Source organism: Neofelis nebulosa, chromosome 8 (genome assembly GCF_028018385.1).
Source record: "Neofelis nebulosa isolate mNeoNeb1 chromosome 8, mNeoNeb1.pri, whole genome shotgun sequence".
In the NCBI taxonomy this organism is placed as follows: domain Eukaryota; kingdom Metazoa; phylum Chordata; class Mammalia; order Carnivora; family Felidae; genus Neofelis; species Neofelis nebulosa.
Genome location: NC_080789.1, coordinates 87,133,284 through 87,149,164, shown reverse-complemented (window position 1 = coordinate 87,149,164; position 15,881 = coordinate 87,133,284). Strand labels below are relative to the sequence as shown.

The following is a 15,881-nucleotide window of genomic DNA, read 5'->3' as shown; positions in this document are numbered from 1 at the left end:
CCCATTAATTCATTCTCCCTTTCTCTCTCATCTCTTTTAAGGCTATATTATACTTACGATAATCCCCAATATTATAAGTCATTAGTAATTAATACTAATTTTGATGTAGTTATGTTTATTTAGTGAATTGGCTTAATTAGAAACTATTTTATATGCTTCAAATTATGTTAACTTTGAGAAGGAGATACACCTTTCTGTAATTGATTAGAATTACTAGAAAGAACTGATGTCAAATTAGCATCTCCATGTATAATTGACTCTTAATAATCATGAAACTGTTTCATATATCTGGATATTTTTTACCCAACCTAAAGTGTGCAGCAAGAGAATACCGTATGTTTGTGGATGTTTTTTATTTTTGTCCTTTCTGATGCCAAATGTATAATATCAAGTTAACTTGTAAAAGAACAACATTAATTGCTAGCTCATACAGTTTGTGGTTTAATGTGACATTTTCTCCACTCCATCACATTCTTCTAGACAGATCCTTCTTGGGTGTATTTAACAGTTTTAAATAATTTCTTTCAAAAGCTAAAGTTTCTGGCTTGTTCCTGTGATCACACTGAGAAGACCACTGTCAGTTCTAGTGAATCCTTCTTCTTCAAATTGCTTTAGAAAATAATGATTGATTTTGTTTATCAATTTCTATTAAATAGAAATTTGCATACTTCATTTTACAACTTCCATGGCATAAGACTTGAACATTTGAATACAGTACTGTTGTCAACTGAGCATTGGAATTTTACTGCTTTAAGAATTTATCAAAAACTGGGGTGTCTGGGTGGCTCAGGTGGTGAAGTGTCCGACTTCAGTTCAAGTCATGATCTCATGGTTTGTGAGTTTGAGCCCCACATCGGTGTTGATAGCACCGATGTTTATGTTTATTCTACTGTGAAATTATACTGACTTGGTATTATATCATAAATTACTCTTTTTCTTTGCTTGATTAAATAGGGTTATTATTCATTCACTTATAGTATCATTGGGTATCAACCAAGGTGATCAATAGATGTAAATTAACACCAATTGCTGAGATAATACCCTGCTTTGACAATTTTGTTTCACATTTGCCACAGTCATGCACTTCATTAGTTTTATATATAGGTCCTATGTGGAAGTTTCCATTAAGTGAAACAGCTATATGGATAAATTTTATGACATCTCTAATGAAATGGCTAGATGTCTGGACTTTTCCCTAAGGTTTATTGATCAATTTTTATAGCTGTCTTCCAATGTATCTTTTATCACTTATTTTGTACTACATTCTTTGGAGTTCTGTGATTTATAGTACTATGATAAATCCCTATTGATTTATCTAAAGTTAAAGGCAATCTTCTAACCTTAGCATTTTAGCATAAGAAACAGTAGTCAAGAGGATGGATCCTGTAACTTAAGTTTGATTTCTTCTTTAGTAATTACACATCATTCACAATGGTTTTTCTCAAGCACTAGTAAGGATTACCTGGGTCAAACTTTCCAGTGAAAGGGCTTCTGTTCTGGCAAGTGTCTCCAGATGAGATTCATAACTCGGCAAGTTTGGGAATCACTGACCCACCTCACTCATCACTGTAGTTTCCTTTTGTTATGCATAATGTGAAGTCAGAGAATAGTGAAGGTGATTTTCACATGTTTGCTCTCTTTCCTGACATTACCTTACTCCAGATGTCTAAAACAAGCCTCTCAGTGTCATTGAGTGAACCCCTTAGTTCTACCATTGAAACATATAGTTAAATGAACTGAATGTTACCCAAGAAGATGGGTTCTGAATGTATTTTCTTTTGTTTTGTGGTTTAATCAGCAATATGGAATCTAAGGGGAAAATGTCTTCACAAAAATACAAAGCTTCCCCTGCCCACATCTGAGTTAGGTGTTGAATCATTTGTATATTATTCTGATGAATATTCAGATCCTCTGTCCCCTTCTCTCTCTGCCCCTTCTCTGCTCTCTCTCTCTCAAAAATAATTTTTTTTAAAAAAAGAATTTATCAAAAAGTGATGGCAAGTTTATTTTATGTTTACCGGTAGTAGGAATTGCTTTAAAAGTGTCATGTCTCCTTTATCATAATTTTCAATGTGCTATCATCCGTTGATTAAAGAAATGAATGAGAAGACACTCAAAACAACAGTACTGAGGATTCTGAACCCAGTTGGGGAAAAATAAGTTGTAATTTTTACGTGTGTCTCTCCAACTCTTCAATTTAAAAAGCGAGTACATTATCTACTCACTGTGGCCATGTCAATGGAAGCTGTTGCTTCGTCCATGATGAGAATGCTGCTTTTGCGGACAAAGGCCCTAGCAAGGCAAAACAGCTGTCTCTGTCCAACGCTAAAGTTCTCCCCACCTTCAGTGACAACTGCATCTACATCAGAGAGAGAAGCAAGGATTTCACTAAAGAAATGCTACTAACATTTTCCTTGAGCAAAGTAGGGGAAAATAGTTATGTCCTACAAGAGCACGCTGGACCTCAGTGTACTGCTGCGAAGATTTCATAGTGGGAGGGCAAAGAGGAATTTTACTTTGGGAAAATGAAGATGATCCTGGGCCATCCTATTTTTGACAACAGATTGTAAATTACCTCCTTATACTAGGATATAAAATACATTCGGCATCTTGAAGACTGGAAGACCTTAGAGGTCATTTAATTACTGAACATAATTATCTAAGGAGATTATTTATTATAATTATCTAAGGCCCAGAGAAATGAAGTGGCTTGCCCGTAATCACATAGCTAATTTGTAGTAGAGCTTGATGAGAAACAGAACATTCTTGACTCTAGTATCCATTCTTTTTTCATTATACCATCCCACTGGACTGTAAGGTCCATGTGGTTAAGGACTGGGTTTTGTTTTTGTCCATCAGTGTGTCCATCTGACATAGTGGCTGAATAAAACATTGTATGGATAGATGAATGTTACATCCTCATTATCATTTTTGTTTGCTTTCATCCATATGTCATAAACTGTCCTATGAAGTTAAGATAAATTCTGTTTCCAAAGCATCTCTTTTATTAGGTTTCAAACACTTCTTCTTAGGGTCCTGGAGGTAAATTTCTATTGATCATATTCTCATTGCATCAAATTTTTATAATTTTTTATGCTTGGGGGCTATGCCTTTATTCTCCAAATTTTAATTTACATAATAAATAAGGAGGGTGATGGAGGTGATGAATATTCTTCATCAGAGTTGGCCTGAACCAGATCTTTATCAAGCAGTTGATATAATCTTTATGGGGACAATGAGCATAAACAACACTCAATTACATTGTGTAAATACAATCCCCTGTTGCTTACACTGTACCATAACCCTTGAACATCATGCCCATGATTCAAAACAGGTGCATGCATCTTTCATGTGAGTGAAGAGGACTATAAAGTTTTCATTGCCTGTACTCCAACTACTAACGGTGTGTCTCTACCACAAGAAGGGTATATATGCATTATCAATTTCTCAAGTAGACTTATTGGGCTTACCATGAGAGACGTCAAAAATTATGATAGGAAAGTTCTTCCAGACCTCTGGAATTGCTCCCACAGTCTAACACTGGCAAGGTCAATAAAACTACCCTTAAAGACATGCTATCTCAATTTCTCTTTGTGGGATGCCTTCGCCTTGGAACCTAATTAAAATCATATTGTTTTTGAGTAGGTCCTCCTAACCAAATAAACTAATAATAAACATGGTTTTATTTTGGAGGCTGATTTTCTTTCTAGATGCCAATATAACACAACCAATATGGGAACTACATGTTATTTATTAAAATTAAAATTTATTAAAACAATTTTTATTGAAATTAAAATAAAATAAAATTTATTTATTATTCATTAAAACAATTAAAATTATTTATTAAAATCTAATTTAATAAATGTTTAATTTATTAATACTTAATAATTAAATTAAATTAATATTTAATTTATTACTATTTAATTTAATCAACCAGCTCTGATCTTTCTGATTACTTTCTTAAATGAGTTCAGATTTTTTAAAAATGTTTATTTATTCTTGAGACAGAGACAGAGCATGAACGGGGGAGGGACAGAGACAGAGGGAGAAACAGAATTTGAAATAGGCTCCAGGCTCCGAGCTGTCAGCACAGAGCCTGACGCGGCCCTCGAACCCACGAACTGTGAGATCGTGACCTGAGCTGAAGTCGGATGCTTAACCGACTGAGCCACCCAGGCACCCCATAAATGAGTTCAGATTTTAAGTCCAAAACAATAATTCATTTTTATGAGTTGAAGACTGCATTGTACACTTTGTTGTTTTGGTTTGTTAATCACTTCCTTTCATTATTCAAGTTGTTGTTTTATTCTGTCATCAGTTATTTGCCAGAAGTTGTCCACCTTATTCTTGAGCTAAATTTATATCAGTGATTGTTTGAGTACGTGTTTTATCCTTTACACAGGTGGCTAAAACTGATACTGCAGCAAGGTCATAGAAAATGATGTCTTCACAAAATTATGTTACATAAATATAAGAAACAGTCCCTCCTGGGAACAAAGAAAATGGTTGCCAATGTGGAGAACTGCCTGCTCCTAAATGGTACCTCCACTTTGAACTTAGTAGCCTCTTCGATCCTTTTACTCATTTACTGAGGGTTAGAGGTCATGTAGATCATGTGAGTAGAATGATCACAAGGAAATATTCTGATTAAAATGACCTGTACCACTAAAGGTGAAAAGACTGAAGAGTTAAGTGTATTAAGAGGAATATTTTAGAGTGTTCATATAGAACAGAATTTGTTATAAGGTTCATCCTTTTGCATCCCATGCAAATCATTAGATTTTAAGTGTACTAATGACCTTTTGGAAATTATTTTAAATATAAGGGGATTTAATATGAATTATGTAATTCTAGCATAAAATACAGATAGAGATATATAGAATTAATTGCATATATTAAAATAAATGTATTCTTTAGAAAATATACCTAGACCTCCTGGCAGGGATTTGACCATATTCTTCAGCTGAGCAATTTCTAGAGCTTCCCAGAGTCTGTCATCTGTGCATTTACACTCTGGATCTAAATTAAATCTGTAGGGGAAGAAATAAGTTATTTAGTCAATAAATAAAAATAAAGGAATTTTTACATATGCTTGCTTATTGCTATTCTTTCCTGAAAATGTAAATCCTGGGGTACCCGGGTGGCTCAGTTGGTTAAGCATCCAACTCTTGAAATCAGCTTAGGTCATGATCTCAGGGTCGTGAGATGGAGTCCCTTGTTGGCTCTGTGCTGGGCATGGAGCCTGCTTAAGATTCTCTCTCTCTCTCTCTCTCTCTCTCTCTCTCTCTCTCTCTCTCTCTCTTTCTCTTTCATTCTACCCCCGGCCCCCTGCACTCACACACGTGTGGTTTCTCTTTTTCAAAAAAAATCTTAAGTCCTGTTTGTTTTGGTTATTATTATATCCCTGGTACCTAGAACAGTGCTCAAGATAGAGCAGGCATTCAATTCATGTTTGATGAATAAATGAATGACCTCAATGTTATGAACAATGTTTTTTGATGATACAGTTAGTATATTTATATGTGAGACATGACATGGTAAAATTCATTATGTGGATTTATCCAGTTTCATATTATATTTAGTGTAACTTGAATAATGTTTAGCAAAGTGTTTCCACAGAACTGATGATTATATGGGAACATATAATGATATCTTAGATGAGCTGTGCTGCACCAACCACAATAGTAGTATTCATCATAAATATATTCAGAGATAGAAATTCACTATGGTATCACTAAATAACTTGATACATCCACAACTTTTATTTATTTTCTTAAAATTCTTTTTTTTGAGAGAGTGTGAGTGGGGGAGGGGCAGAGAGAGAGGGAGACACAGAATCTGAAGCAGGCTCTGAGCTGTCAGCACAGAGCCCAACGTGGAGTTCTAACTCACAAACCATGAGATCATGACCTGAGCCAAAGTTGGACTCTTAACCCACTGAGCCACCAAGGAACCCCTACACAACTTTTAATTAAAATGATTTTACAGCTGAATATTGAGCAACCTTACATACATTTTCTCTTCAAGACAAAAAGAAGTGGCAAATACTTCTTTGTAATTAAGGTAGAGGAGGGGAGCCAGAGAGAACAAAGGTTGTATGGAATGAGAGACATGAGCCGGCAGATAATGCCATGGTGGGGTTTGGAGTCAGACGAACGTTATTTGGAATTGGAGTTCTACCACTTACTAAGTGTATAAACATGGACAAATTAGAGCTTCTCTGAGGTTTAAAATTCTCGTATGTAAAATAAGGATAATAATATGTATACTAGAGCAATGCTTTGAAGATTTAATGAGACAGTATATTCAAAGCACTTAGCAGATAGTAGATACCTAGATACTGCCATTCTTTCTTTCTTTCGTTTTCTTTTTTTACTGTGGGAAACCATAAACTAGGTATCGAGAAGATTGTAGCGGCTTCTTAAAAGCAATTTTGGCTGAAAGAGTAATTGTGAGGGATAGGGGAGCCAAGGGATTCACTGAACTTAATATCTGCTGAACCCAGGCCAGACGCATAAGCAATAGGCAGGATATCTGTAAAGGCAGAACACCTTAGAAATGTCTGTCAACAATCGCTGCTCCAAGTACAGAAGAAAAAGTAGCTTTTGTGGAGTCAAACTTAAAGAGCAGAGCTCCTAGAAATATATAAGGGACTGGCTTCTATAGGTTAATTCAGCAACTCTAGGGTTTCCCAATCCAAACTGTTGGTCAGAATATTTGATCTTATCATCCTTACTTTGTTTGATTGCTTTTTTATTTTTAATTAAAAACAAAATTGTATTTTAAGTAGGGCCACACCCAATGTGGGGCTTGAATTCACAGCCCTGAGATCAAGTGGCTTGCTCTATCCACTGAGCCAGCCAGGTACCTCTCTGATCTTATCATCCTGATAACATCATTCACACCTACCTGAAAAACAGTTCTGAGTAAAACCCTCCCATGAGCCAAAAGGTAAATCCTGAGGCATACAGGTTTCTGTTGAATACATCACCTACCTAATAGAACCACTGAATAGTATTGGATCCTGCAAAATGATTGAAAGTCTAGAACGTAGTGTGTGCAGTGGTAGTTTTGAAATGTCTATCCCATCAATGACAATCTTTCCTGTTAAAGAGAAACAAAAATTATAAGCACGTAGGAAAATCAAAAGAAAAACAATATTATTTACAAATTGAAAGTACTTGCCGGGTTCAGGGTTGAAACTCAGAAGATAAAGCTTTCCATTTAAGTATTAAAAACATCATTATGCATCTCTAAGAAAAATATACATTTTGGTGATATTTTATCTTATGTATTTTCCCTTAAAGAGATTCTCAGTTTCTATTCAATTTCTGTGGTTCATACAAACCAAAAGTACTTTTTCTCCTTAATGGGTCTTCTTTCTTCTGATATTCCTTTACCCTCCTTCCCTGTTTATTTTCCTTCACAAGATATTCTATATACATTTACCTATCTGTTTTAATTGTCTTTTTCTCCTAACCACAATGATAACTCCTTGAAGACAGTGATTTTTATCTAAATTATTTACTCTTGTATTGATTGAACAGAACATTGCTTTGCAAATAAGAAAGGAAATTTTATGACATACAAATCAAATTTTAATGAATTTCTCCATACTGTGTTTAGACTTATCAGAGACTTGTGCAATCTTGATGTTTTTTCCTCAAATTGATAAGCTATTTTATCATATCACTTTGTGTAAAGACAGTATTGCCCTATGAAATGAGTGGCCAGGTGAAAAATGGCAGGTGGGAGTCCCTTTTCCAGCTAGATTTAGATTCAAGAAGAAGCAAAGTGATCAACTTAAACTTTCTTTTGGGAGTACCACATTATCTATTAAAATCTTAATAGCTTAATGCTAAATAAGAGAATCAGTCATTGAAAGTTCACATGGAGCCTAAAATCATGTTTCTGGATTCGTGAGGAAGGAAAAGGCTAATCTAATATGTACAGTTACAGCCACAGGTTTTTTGTTTTTGTTTTTGTTTTTTGAATGAAAAGTGTCAATCAATTGTCTTTGGATTATGTCATTGACTTACAATGCAAAGCCACTGAAAGTCCTCAAAGTACCTGTGGATTATTACTCGCCATGGAAGGGCAGGCTGCTAACCCAGTGGCTGATGCCTACTCTGCTTCTGAGTCTAAACCCTGAAGAGACTTCAATTCCTGTTCATCTGCGCTGTTCATAAACTGACCTCTTTATCTCACAAAGCTGTTGTGTAGATTACATTAAGTAATATAAACTGTCAAGTATAATAAAAATGTGAAGTACTATAATTGTCAGCATAATCATTTCAGATAATAATAGGAAGCACTTCCTTGAGCTCATGATCAAGCACATTGCTGGATCCCCTTTTATTCAAGATTGCTTATGTGCTGGGCTATTTATAGGCCACTTGATAGACTAAATAATGTGACATATTTTTTCTAAAGCAAAGATTAAATTATTTCCACGTATCATATTATTAGTAATTTTGTGGATGCATAAATATTTTTGTATGTTTTCAACATGTGCTTGGCAGTTTGCAGCTTTGCTGCCTCACGAAATGTTCAACATCATTAAACCATGTTACTAAGATGATAGTAAGAGTCATGCAGCAAAATTAATAATGTAGATTACTTATCTCCTTGCATTTTTTTCCTTTGATGGGAATGGATATATTTTTAGTTTCCCCTATTCCTTTCTCTTAAAATGCGACCTGAATCTACTGCTGTTCAAAATGGATGGTACTGTTTTCGTTTTACCAGTTTATTAGAATTCTTCAATAACAGTCTCTAGAGTTGAGTTCAAGGCTAATAATTTTATTAGCAATTCTATGTTCATTCTTTACTTCTAGAGTGTTTATCTGGGACACCTACCTCAAGCCATGGGTTGCAGGACACAAAGTCCTTATAAATATTCGCTTGTTATTTCTGCAGGATTAGGTAAGTTGATGTTGCATTTTTTTAAGGAAAATCACCACATAGTCATGAAAAAAAAAACTGAGTTAGTAACTCACCATCAAATATATCAACCATTCTGAAGAAAGCCAGAGATAATGATGATTTCCCACTGCCAGTTCGGCCACATATGCCCACCTAAAAAAGCAAATGTCACCCAAAGAGAAGAGGACACAGAAAATGGGCAAAAGTAGTTTTAATTTAGACAAGATACCATGGTGAAACTGCATTTCTATTTAAATAGTTATAATAAATCATTATTCTTTTCCTAAGGTTCCTTTATGTATTATCATTAAGATGAAAACATAGAATCCTCACCAATCTTCAATGACTTCATTCTAGCTCTTTTTATGTGTATGTGGTTGTGTTGTTTTTCCTTTATGGCTTAATTTTTGTGTTTAGTGTATTGTTGGTCTAATAAGTAAGTATTCAACTTTATCTTAGAAGTGATGATATTATAACAAACAAGACTGATTCAATTTTTTTCTTCACATTTTCTCTTTTTAAAGTAACTAAAACAAACCATTTTGGGACTAGAGCTAGTACAAATGCAAAATTTCTCAAGGGGATGTCCAATATGGCTTTGAGCCAGAAGCCAAAAATTTGGAAAAACACATGTATTGTTGATTTCCCTGATCTTCGTGGGAGACTAATGAATGGCAATATAACTTAGAGAACATGTATTTTATCCTGATCCTATCTCCCCTCTCTTTTATGTAGATAATTTGATCTGTAAAGTACCAGGAGTGTTACATGAGCCCAGTGAGAATGTACTTGGCTGGATGTCTGAAGAGCTTAGGTAGTGATAAAATGGCTCCACCAAAGGTTTTGTATGAAACAAATGGCAATGAATTCCATACCTTTTGCCCAGGTTTGATGTAAGCCTTGACGTGTTTAAGAACAGGTTTCAGATTATTTTCGTATCTGACACACAGATCATGAATCTTGATCTCCCCTTCCTGTGGCCAATGTTCTGGAACTTGAGAAGGGTCTGGGGGGTGAGGGTGGAGTAGGGGAAGTCAGAGAGAGAGGAAGAGAGAGTGGAATGGAGGGAGGGAGAAAGGGACAGAGAGAGAGAGAGAAAAGGAAGGAGAGAGTGACAGAAAGAAACATACGCATACTGATATACATTTATACATACAAACATATACTTTTTTGGTAAATTTAAAGTAATACTGAACCAAATGCTATGTCTTTTTAAAATTAAAATTACATTCAGAGTAAAGGCCTATTGATTAAGAACTTCCAAAATAGTTATTTTGTGTTTGTTTTGGAGCATGAACTATCATGTTTTTTCTGCATTCCATAACTTGATTCTCTTTAAGATATTCATTCCTTTGTTCAGTCAGTCAGTCATGAAACATCTGAGTACTTAAAATGTGAGAGGTATTGTGCAATGTGTTGGAAATATGGAGATGAAAGACACACCTCATGGTGCTCACTGTGTCCTGGGGGAAGCATACAAGTAAGTTGGTGTCTGCAACACTGCAAGGAGAGTCAGTGACGGAGGCCAACTCAAGGTGCTCTGGGAGCACAGATGGTGGTAACCTGAGAGTTCCGGGAGGGTTTCCAGAGGAGATGGTGGCTGAGATGAGTCTTACAAGGATAAGGGGTGGTGAAATTTGTTTCAAATATATATAAAGAGAAAAAAAGATAAAAAGAAAACCATAGAAAGAAACCATAGTATGTTGGTATGGCCAGAGTAAAAGGTGTGTAGATAGATGATGAGAGATGAGACTAGGGTAGGTGGGTAAGGATCGACTAATGAGGAGTCTAGTGATCTTAGCTTAACTTATCTGGGTTCTGTCCTTGAAGATCTGGATAGCTATTGAAGTATTCAGGCAGAAGAATGCATTTTAAGCATGAAATTAAGAAAGATCATTCCGTCTTCAGTATTGAATTTCCTGCCAATTTTATTCTAGCAAAGCTGAGAATCTCAGTGAGTAGTTTTAAGATCCAAGTTTCTTGACATCTAAGTTAAATTGATCTTGAGAAAGAAAACACAATAGTTCATAGTTTAGGCTGGTAACTAATGTAATAAAGTCCAAATACTTTTTATAATTCTCTTTAAATATTACTAAATAATATCTATTTGGATTCTGGTTATATCCAAAACTTTTCAGGCCTAAGTAGTCATATTATTTCAGGTATACCTTATAAAGCAAAGTCAAGATGAGAAGGGATTCTCTGGATATTAAAGTGGAAAACAAAAGCAAAAAAGACAGTGTCTGACACACAACTATCATTTATATAAAATAAACACTTAAGTGAAACAAAATAATATTCAGAACAATACCCATGGTGCCTTCATAGTTCTCAGACTCCATAGTTAAGAAACTGTTCACTTTCTTCACTGCCCCCATTTGGACCTCCAGGTCAGCCAAGTTCCTCACAACCCAATTCAAATAATTGGTTATCTGTGTCAGGTGACAAAAAAGTTAACACGTTTAAAATAAAGTAGCAATCTTTGTAATCACTGGATATTTTAGGATAGGATGACTTGGACAGTTAGTGTACATCATGTGCTATGACTTATAAGTGCTGCAAGATATCAGAGACCAGGGAGGGTATCATGGGATAAAGCAGGCAAAGAAAGTGTCCATTCTTCTTCAAGTGTCCTCAAATGTCAGTGTTGTGTAAACTGTCCCCTGCTTCCCTGCACAAGTTGTATTACCCGTTTGTACTTCTCTCATTTATATTCATATTCATTTTAGTTTCTCAGAATGGGTTGTGAACGACTTAGGACAGGGATTTCACACCTCGGGAGTGCTCTCACCATACAGTTTGAGCAGTTTCTAAAAACTGACTCACAGTATAAGAACTGAATCCACACTGTCCTAAAATGCTGAGCTTGTGCCCCATCCTACCATTATTTGCAAGATGTCATTTCATTATGAATTTCAAACTGCTCTTCTAACATCCATGAATAAGAACTGACGATGACTATAGAAAGCACCTCCAACACTACATGAAAAAAGACATTTTCATCCATACCTACCGTAAGTGCATACAGAAGACCCAAGCCCACCAATCCAGAATTGGAAGACCCACTGATGGATGCAATGGAAGCAGTGAGGACAATGCAAGCTCCCAAATAATCCTAAAAAGGAGCAAGTAAAAAAAAAATGCTAAAAGATTTTCGTCGAGTTCTCAAACAAAGGTACCAATCAATTTAGAGAGGTGGGTACTAAGACAGTACACATAAATTTCAGGGGAAGGTTACCTAAGATGTGGATGAATGACAACTCACAATATTAGGGCTGGAGTGGGAGTAATTCAGCACTCTCATTGCATCTGTGCAGAAATGGATTCATACAAGTTAAATAACTTGCCGGAAATTAAGCTGCAGTTGGTGGCACCACCAGGATCAGACATAGGGTTTCTTTTTCTCCTCCCCCACCCTCGCTATAGCATTGTGTTGCTGGACAAGTAATTATTTCGAAACTTGATTTACTACCTTCAATTTCATGTGTGCTTATGTCAGGGTTGGGATCTAGCTCCCTTGTGCTATATAGTAAGGGCTTGGCAGAAATTTGCATCTGGTTAACTTTAGATTCTTGTCTAAACTGTTTGTCAAATATCTAGGCTTAGAGTTTGGGACATTAAGTCTCCAGATTCCATGTAAATAAGGATAAGGGTTTATATTTGTTCTTAAATGGGAAGTGTGGGCCTGTCTTAGAGCATCTGGATGAGCTATGACTCAATGGTAAACTCTTTTGTGAAATTTTTAAAAGTTCACTGAGGCCAGTCTTTATCTCAAATAAGAAACAGGGCACAACCATCCATTTTCAAACACCTTGTTCCTTCCCATTTCCCAGCACTCTTAGTCATTGTTATGTCTTATCATTTGTAAAAGAAATCTTTCAAACTTTTCATGCTGATGAGTCACATGTTCCAGAAGCAGGTAGCATTTCAGGCATGAGCACTTCTACAGTTATTTTAAGTCTCATCTCACTTGTGACCTTTCAAGTCGAGATATGTCTCTGATCCCTCAAAAAAAAAAAAGCCAAATAACTAGATGCTAAGACATTAATGACAGCAAAAAAAAAAAAAAAGACTTTAATGACAGTAATGGACTGCTTAACATGCTGGAGTAACAATTGAAGTTACTCAAATCATCTCCCATGTGAGCTTTCCTAACTCTTTTTAAAACAGCTCCAAAGACCTAGTTCTTGAGGAGCAATCAGTAATCCCAGCCTTGAAATCAGAGATCTGGGCTCAGACTCTGACTTTGCCAATTACCAGACAAATAATTTAAACCCCTTTGAAACTCAGTTTATTTGGAAAATAGAAATGATACCTAATTCAAAGACTTTGAAAGGACTAAAAAAGATTAAATGCCCGTTAGATTTCACCACCTCCATGTATCAGGATGTCTTTTTTCCTCTGGATGATTTTCAAACGTTTGAAGCAAGCTTAGAAGTTTATGTGCATCATAAAACATCAAAGGTTAAAAGAGGCACTAAAATTTAATTCCATAATGATTCCCATGATCTTTATAAAGAATAAAGAAAGAAATCATGCAGAGTTACTCTCTTGAGGCAGTAAATTCCAAAGAGGTAGTAAATGCTCCTTGGATTGCTTCTTCCAATGGGACCATGTGTTAACAACTTGTCACATCCCAATTAGACAGTTCTTCTTCATTTTCCCTTTATTTGAAGCAACAACTACATGGATGCATAATCTAACCAGTCTGGGCCACTCTTACATCTTACAAATGCCAACATGCTCCCAAAATACTTCTAAAATATTTACAGCAATATGAATTTTTCCTTCCAGCCCTCTGTCTAAAGTTAGTACTTTTGAAGTTATGCTGTAAATTTGTAATTTCTATATTATCTTTTTAAAAAGGACTTATAAAAAGTTTCTGTGATAAGTACCAGAAAGCAAGTTAGTATCAGGGGATACTTTGAGCAAGGTCCTCCTCCTCAGTTTGATATAAATAAATACACCATTCAGCTTCTGAGAAATTTCTGTGGGTAATGTACACATTAAGGCTTTGAAACAAGGCACATTTTTATTAATTTCTATTCTCTACTTTCTCCCAGCTGGCCTTATTGGGAAGAAGAGCCTCATTCATTCATCTATTGATTTATTCATACATTCATTCATTTATTTTCAAGTCTTAAATTCCATTTAGTTAACATACAGTATAATATTAGTTTCGGGAATAGAATTTAGTCATTCATCACTTACATACAACACCCAGTGCTCATTACAAGTGTCCTCCTTAATGCCCATCACCCATTTAACCCATCCCCCAACCTTCTCTCCAGCCACCCTGTTTGTTCTTTATAGTTTACAGTCCGTTTTATGGTTTGCCTCTCTCTTTCCCCCACCCCTACCATATTCATCTGCTTCATTTCTGAAAATCCACATATGTGTGAAATCATACATGGTATGTGTCTTTCTCTGATTGACTTAATTCAGTTAGCATGATACACTCTAGCTTCATCCATGTTGTTGCAAATGGCAAGATTTCATTCTTTTTTATGGCTGAGTAATATTCCATTATATATGTCTACTACAACTTCTTTATCCATTCATCACTTGATGGAAATTTGGGCTTTTTCCATAGTTTGGCTCTTGTTGATAATGCTGCTAAAAACATCTGGATGCATTTGTCCCTTCGAATCAGTATTTTTGTATCTTTTAGGTAAATATCTAGTAGTATAATTGCTGGATCGTAGGGTGGTTCTATTTTTAATTTTTTGAGGAACCTCCATATTGTTTCCCAGGATGGTTGCACCAGTTTGTATTGCCACCAGCAGTGTAAGGGGGCTCCCTTTTCTCCACATCTTCGCCAACATCTGTTGTTTCCTGTGTTGTTAATTTTAGCCATTCTGAAGTTATGAGATGGTATCTCGTGGTTTTGATTTGTATTTCCCTGATGATGAATGAAACTGAGCATCTTTTCATGTGTCTTTAGCCATCTGGATGTCTTCTTTGGAAAAGTGTCTATTCATGTCTTCTGCCCATGCCTTAACTGGATTATTTGGTTTTTAGGTGTTGAGTTCGATAAGTTCTTTATAGATTTTGGATACTAACCCTTTATCTTTCTGCTGTGCAGAAGCCTTTTATCTTAATGAGGTCCCAACATTCATGTTTGCTTTTGTTTCCCTTGCATCCCTAGACATATCTAGTAAGAAGTTGCTATGGCTGATGTCAAAGAGGTTGCTGCCTCTGTTCTCCTCAAGGATTTTGATAGTTTCCTGTCTTATATTTAGGTGTTTCATCCATTTTGAATATATTCTTGTGTGTGATGTAAGAAAGTGGTCCAGTTTCATTCTTCTGCGTATTGCTGCCCAGTTTTTCCAATGCCTTTGTGGAAGAGACTTTTTCCATTGGATATTTTTTCTTGCTTTGTCAAAGATGAGTTGACCATATAGTTGTGGGTCCATTTCTGGGTTTTCTATTCTGTTCCATTGATCTGTGTGTCTGTTTTTATACCAGTACCATACTGTCTTGATCACTACAGCTTTATCCAGAATTGTGATGCCTCCAGCTTTGCTTTTCTTTTTCAAAATTGCATACATTCTTTTAAAAATATAACAACAAAATAATCACTGAGTCTCAACAATGGAAATTAGACAGTAGCCCTAATATAAACATTATAAAGGAAATGCAAAACATTATGTACTCAATCGCTCTGTCTCCTTCTCTCTCTTTTTCTCTTTCTCTCACCCCTCTCCCCTTCCATTAAAATGACTATGGAATCGTTATACTTTATATTGGGGCTTAGATTCACTTGTTATAGAACTAAATGGTAAATGCAATTAGATGATTATTTAAATTATTTTCTATTACATTAAAAGGGTAATTCTGGTAATAGATAGTTTACCCTGGCAATAAAGCCAGCAAGAGAAGTAAAAACAGATGAAGGAGGGAAAGGAAAAGGCTGATCAATAAGTTTGAGTTAATATATATTTTCTGGCTCTCTT

At 35.6% G+C, this 15,881-nt stretch overlaps 1 protein-coding gene across 7 annotated transcripts in view; it reads right to left on the bottom strand.

Annotated features, from left to right (window-relative positions):
- Positions 1-15,881, bottom strand: part of ABCC9 (ATP binding cassette subfamily C member 9) — a 131,069-nt gene that overhangs the window by 6,504 nt on the left and 108,684 nt on the right. For all 7 annotated transcript variants that reach the window (XM_058743414.1, XM_058743413.1, XM_058743418.1 and 4 more), the window contains 7 exons: positions 11,939-12,040; positions 11,237-11,357; positions 9,801-9,931; positions 9,000-9,078; positions 6,996-7,104; positions 4,927-5,030; positions 2,226-2,359 (listed from right to left, as the gene is read on the bottom strand). In XM_058743414.1, the coding sequence (XP_058599397.1) occupies positions 2,226-2,359; positions 4,927-5,030; positions 6,996-7,104; positions 9,000-9,078; positions 9,801-9,931; positions 11,237-11,357; positions 11,939-12,040 (780 nt within the window). The remainder of the gene's footprint in view (positions 1-2,225; positions 2,360-4,926; positions 5,031-6,995; positions 7,105-8,999; positions 9,079-9,800; positions 9,932-11,236; positions 11,358-11,938; positions 12,041-15,881) is intronic.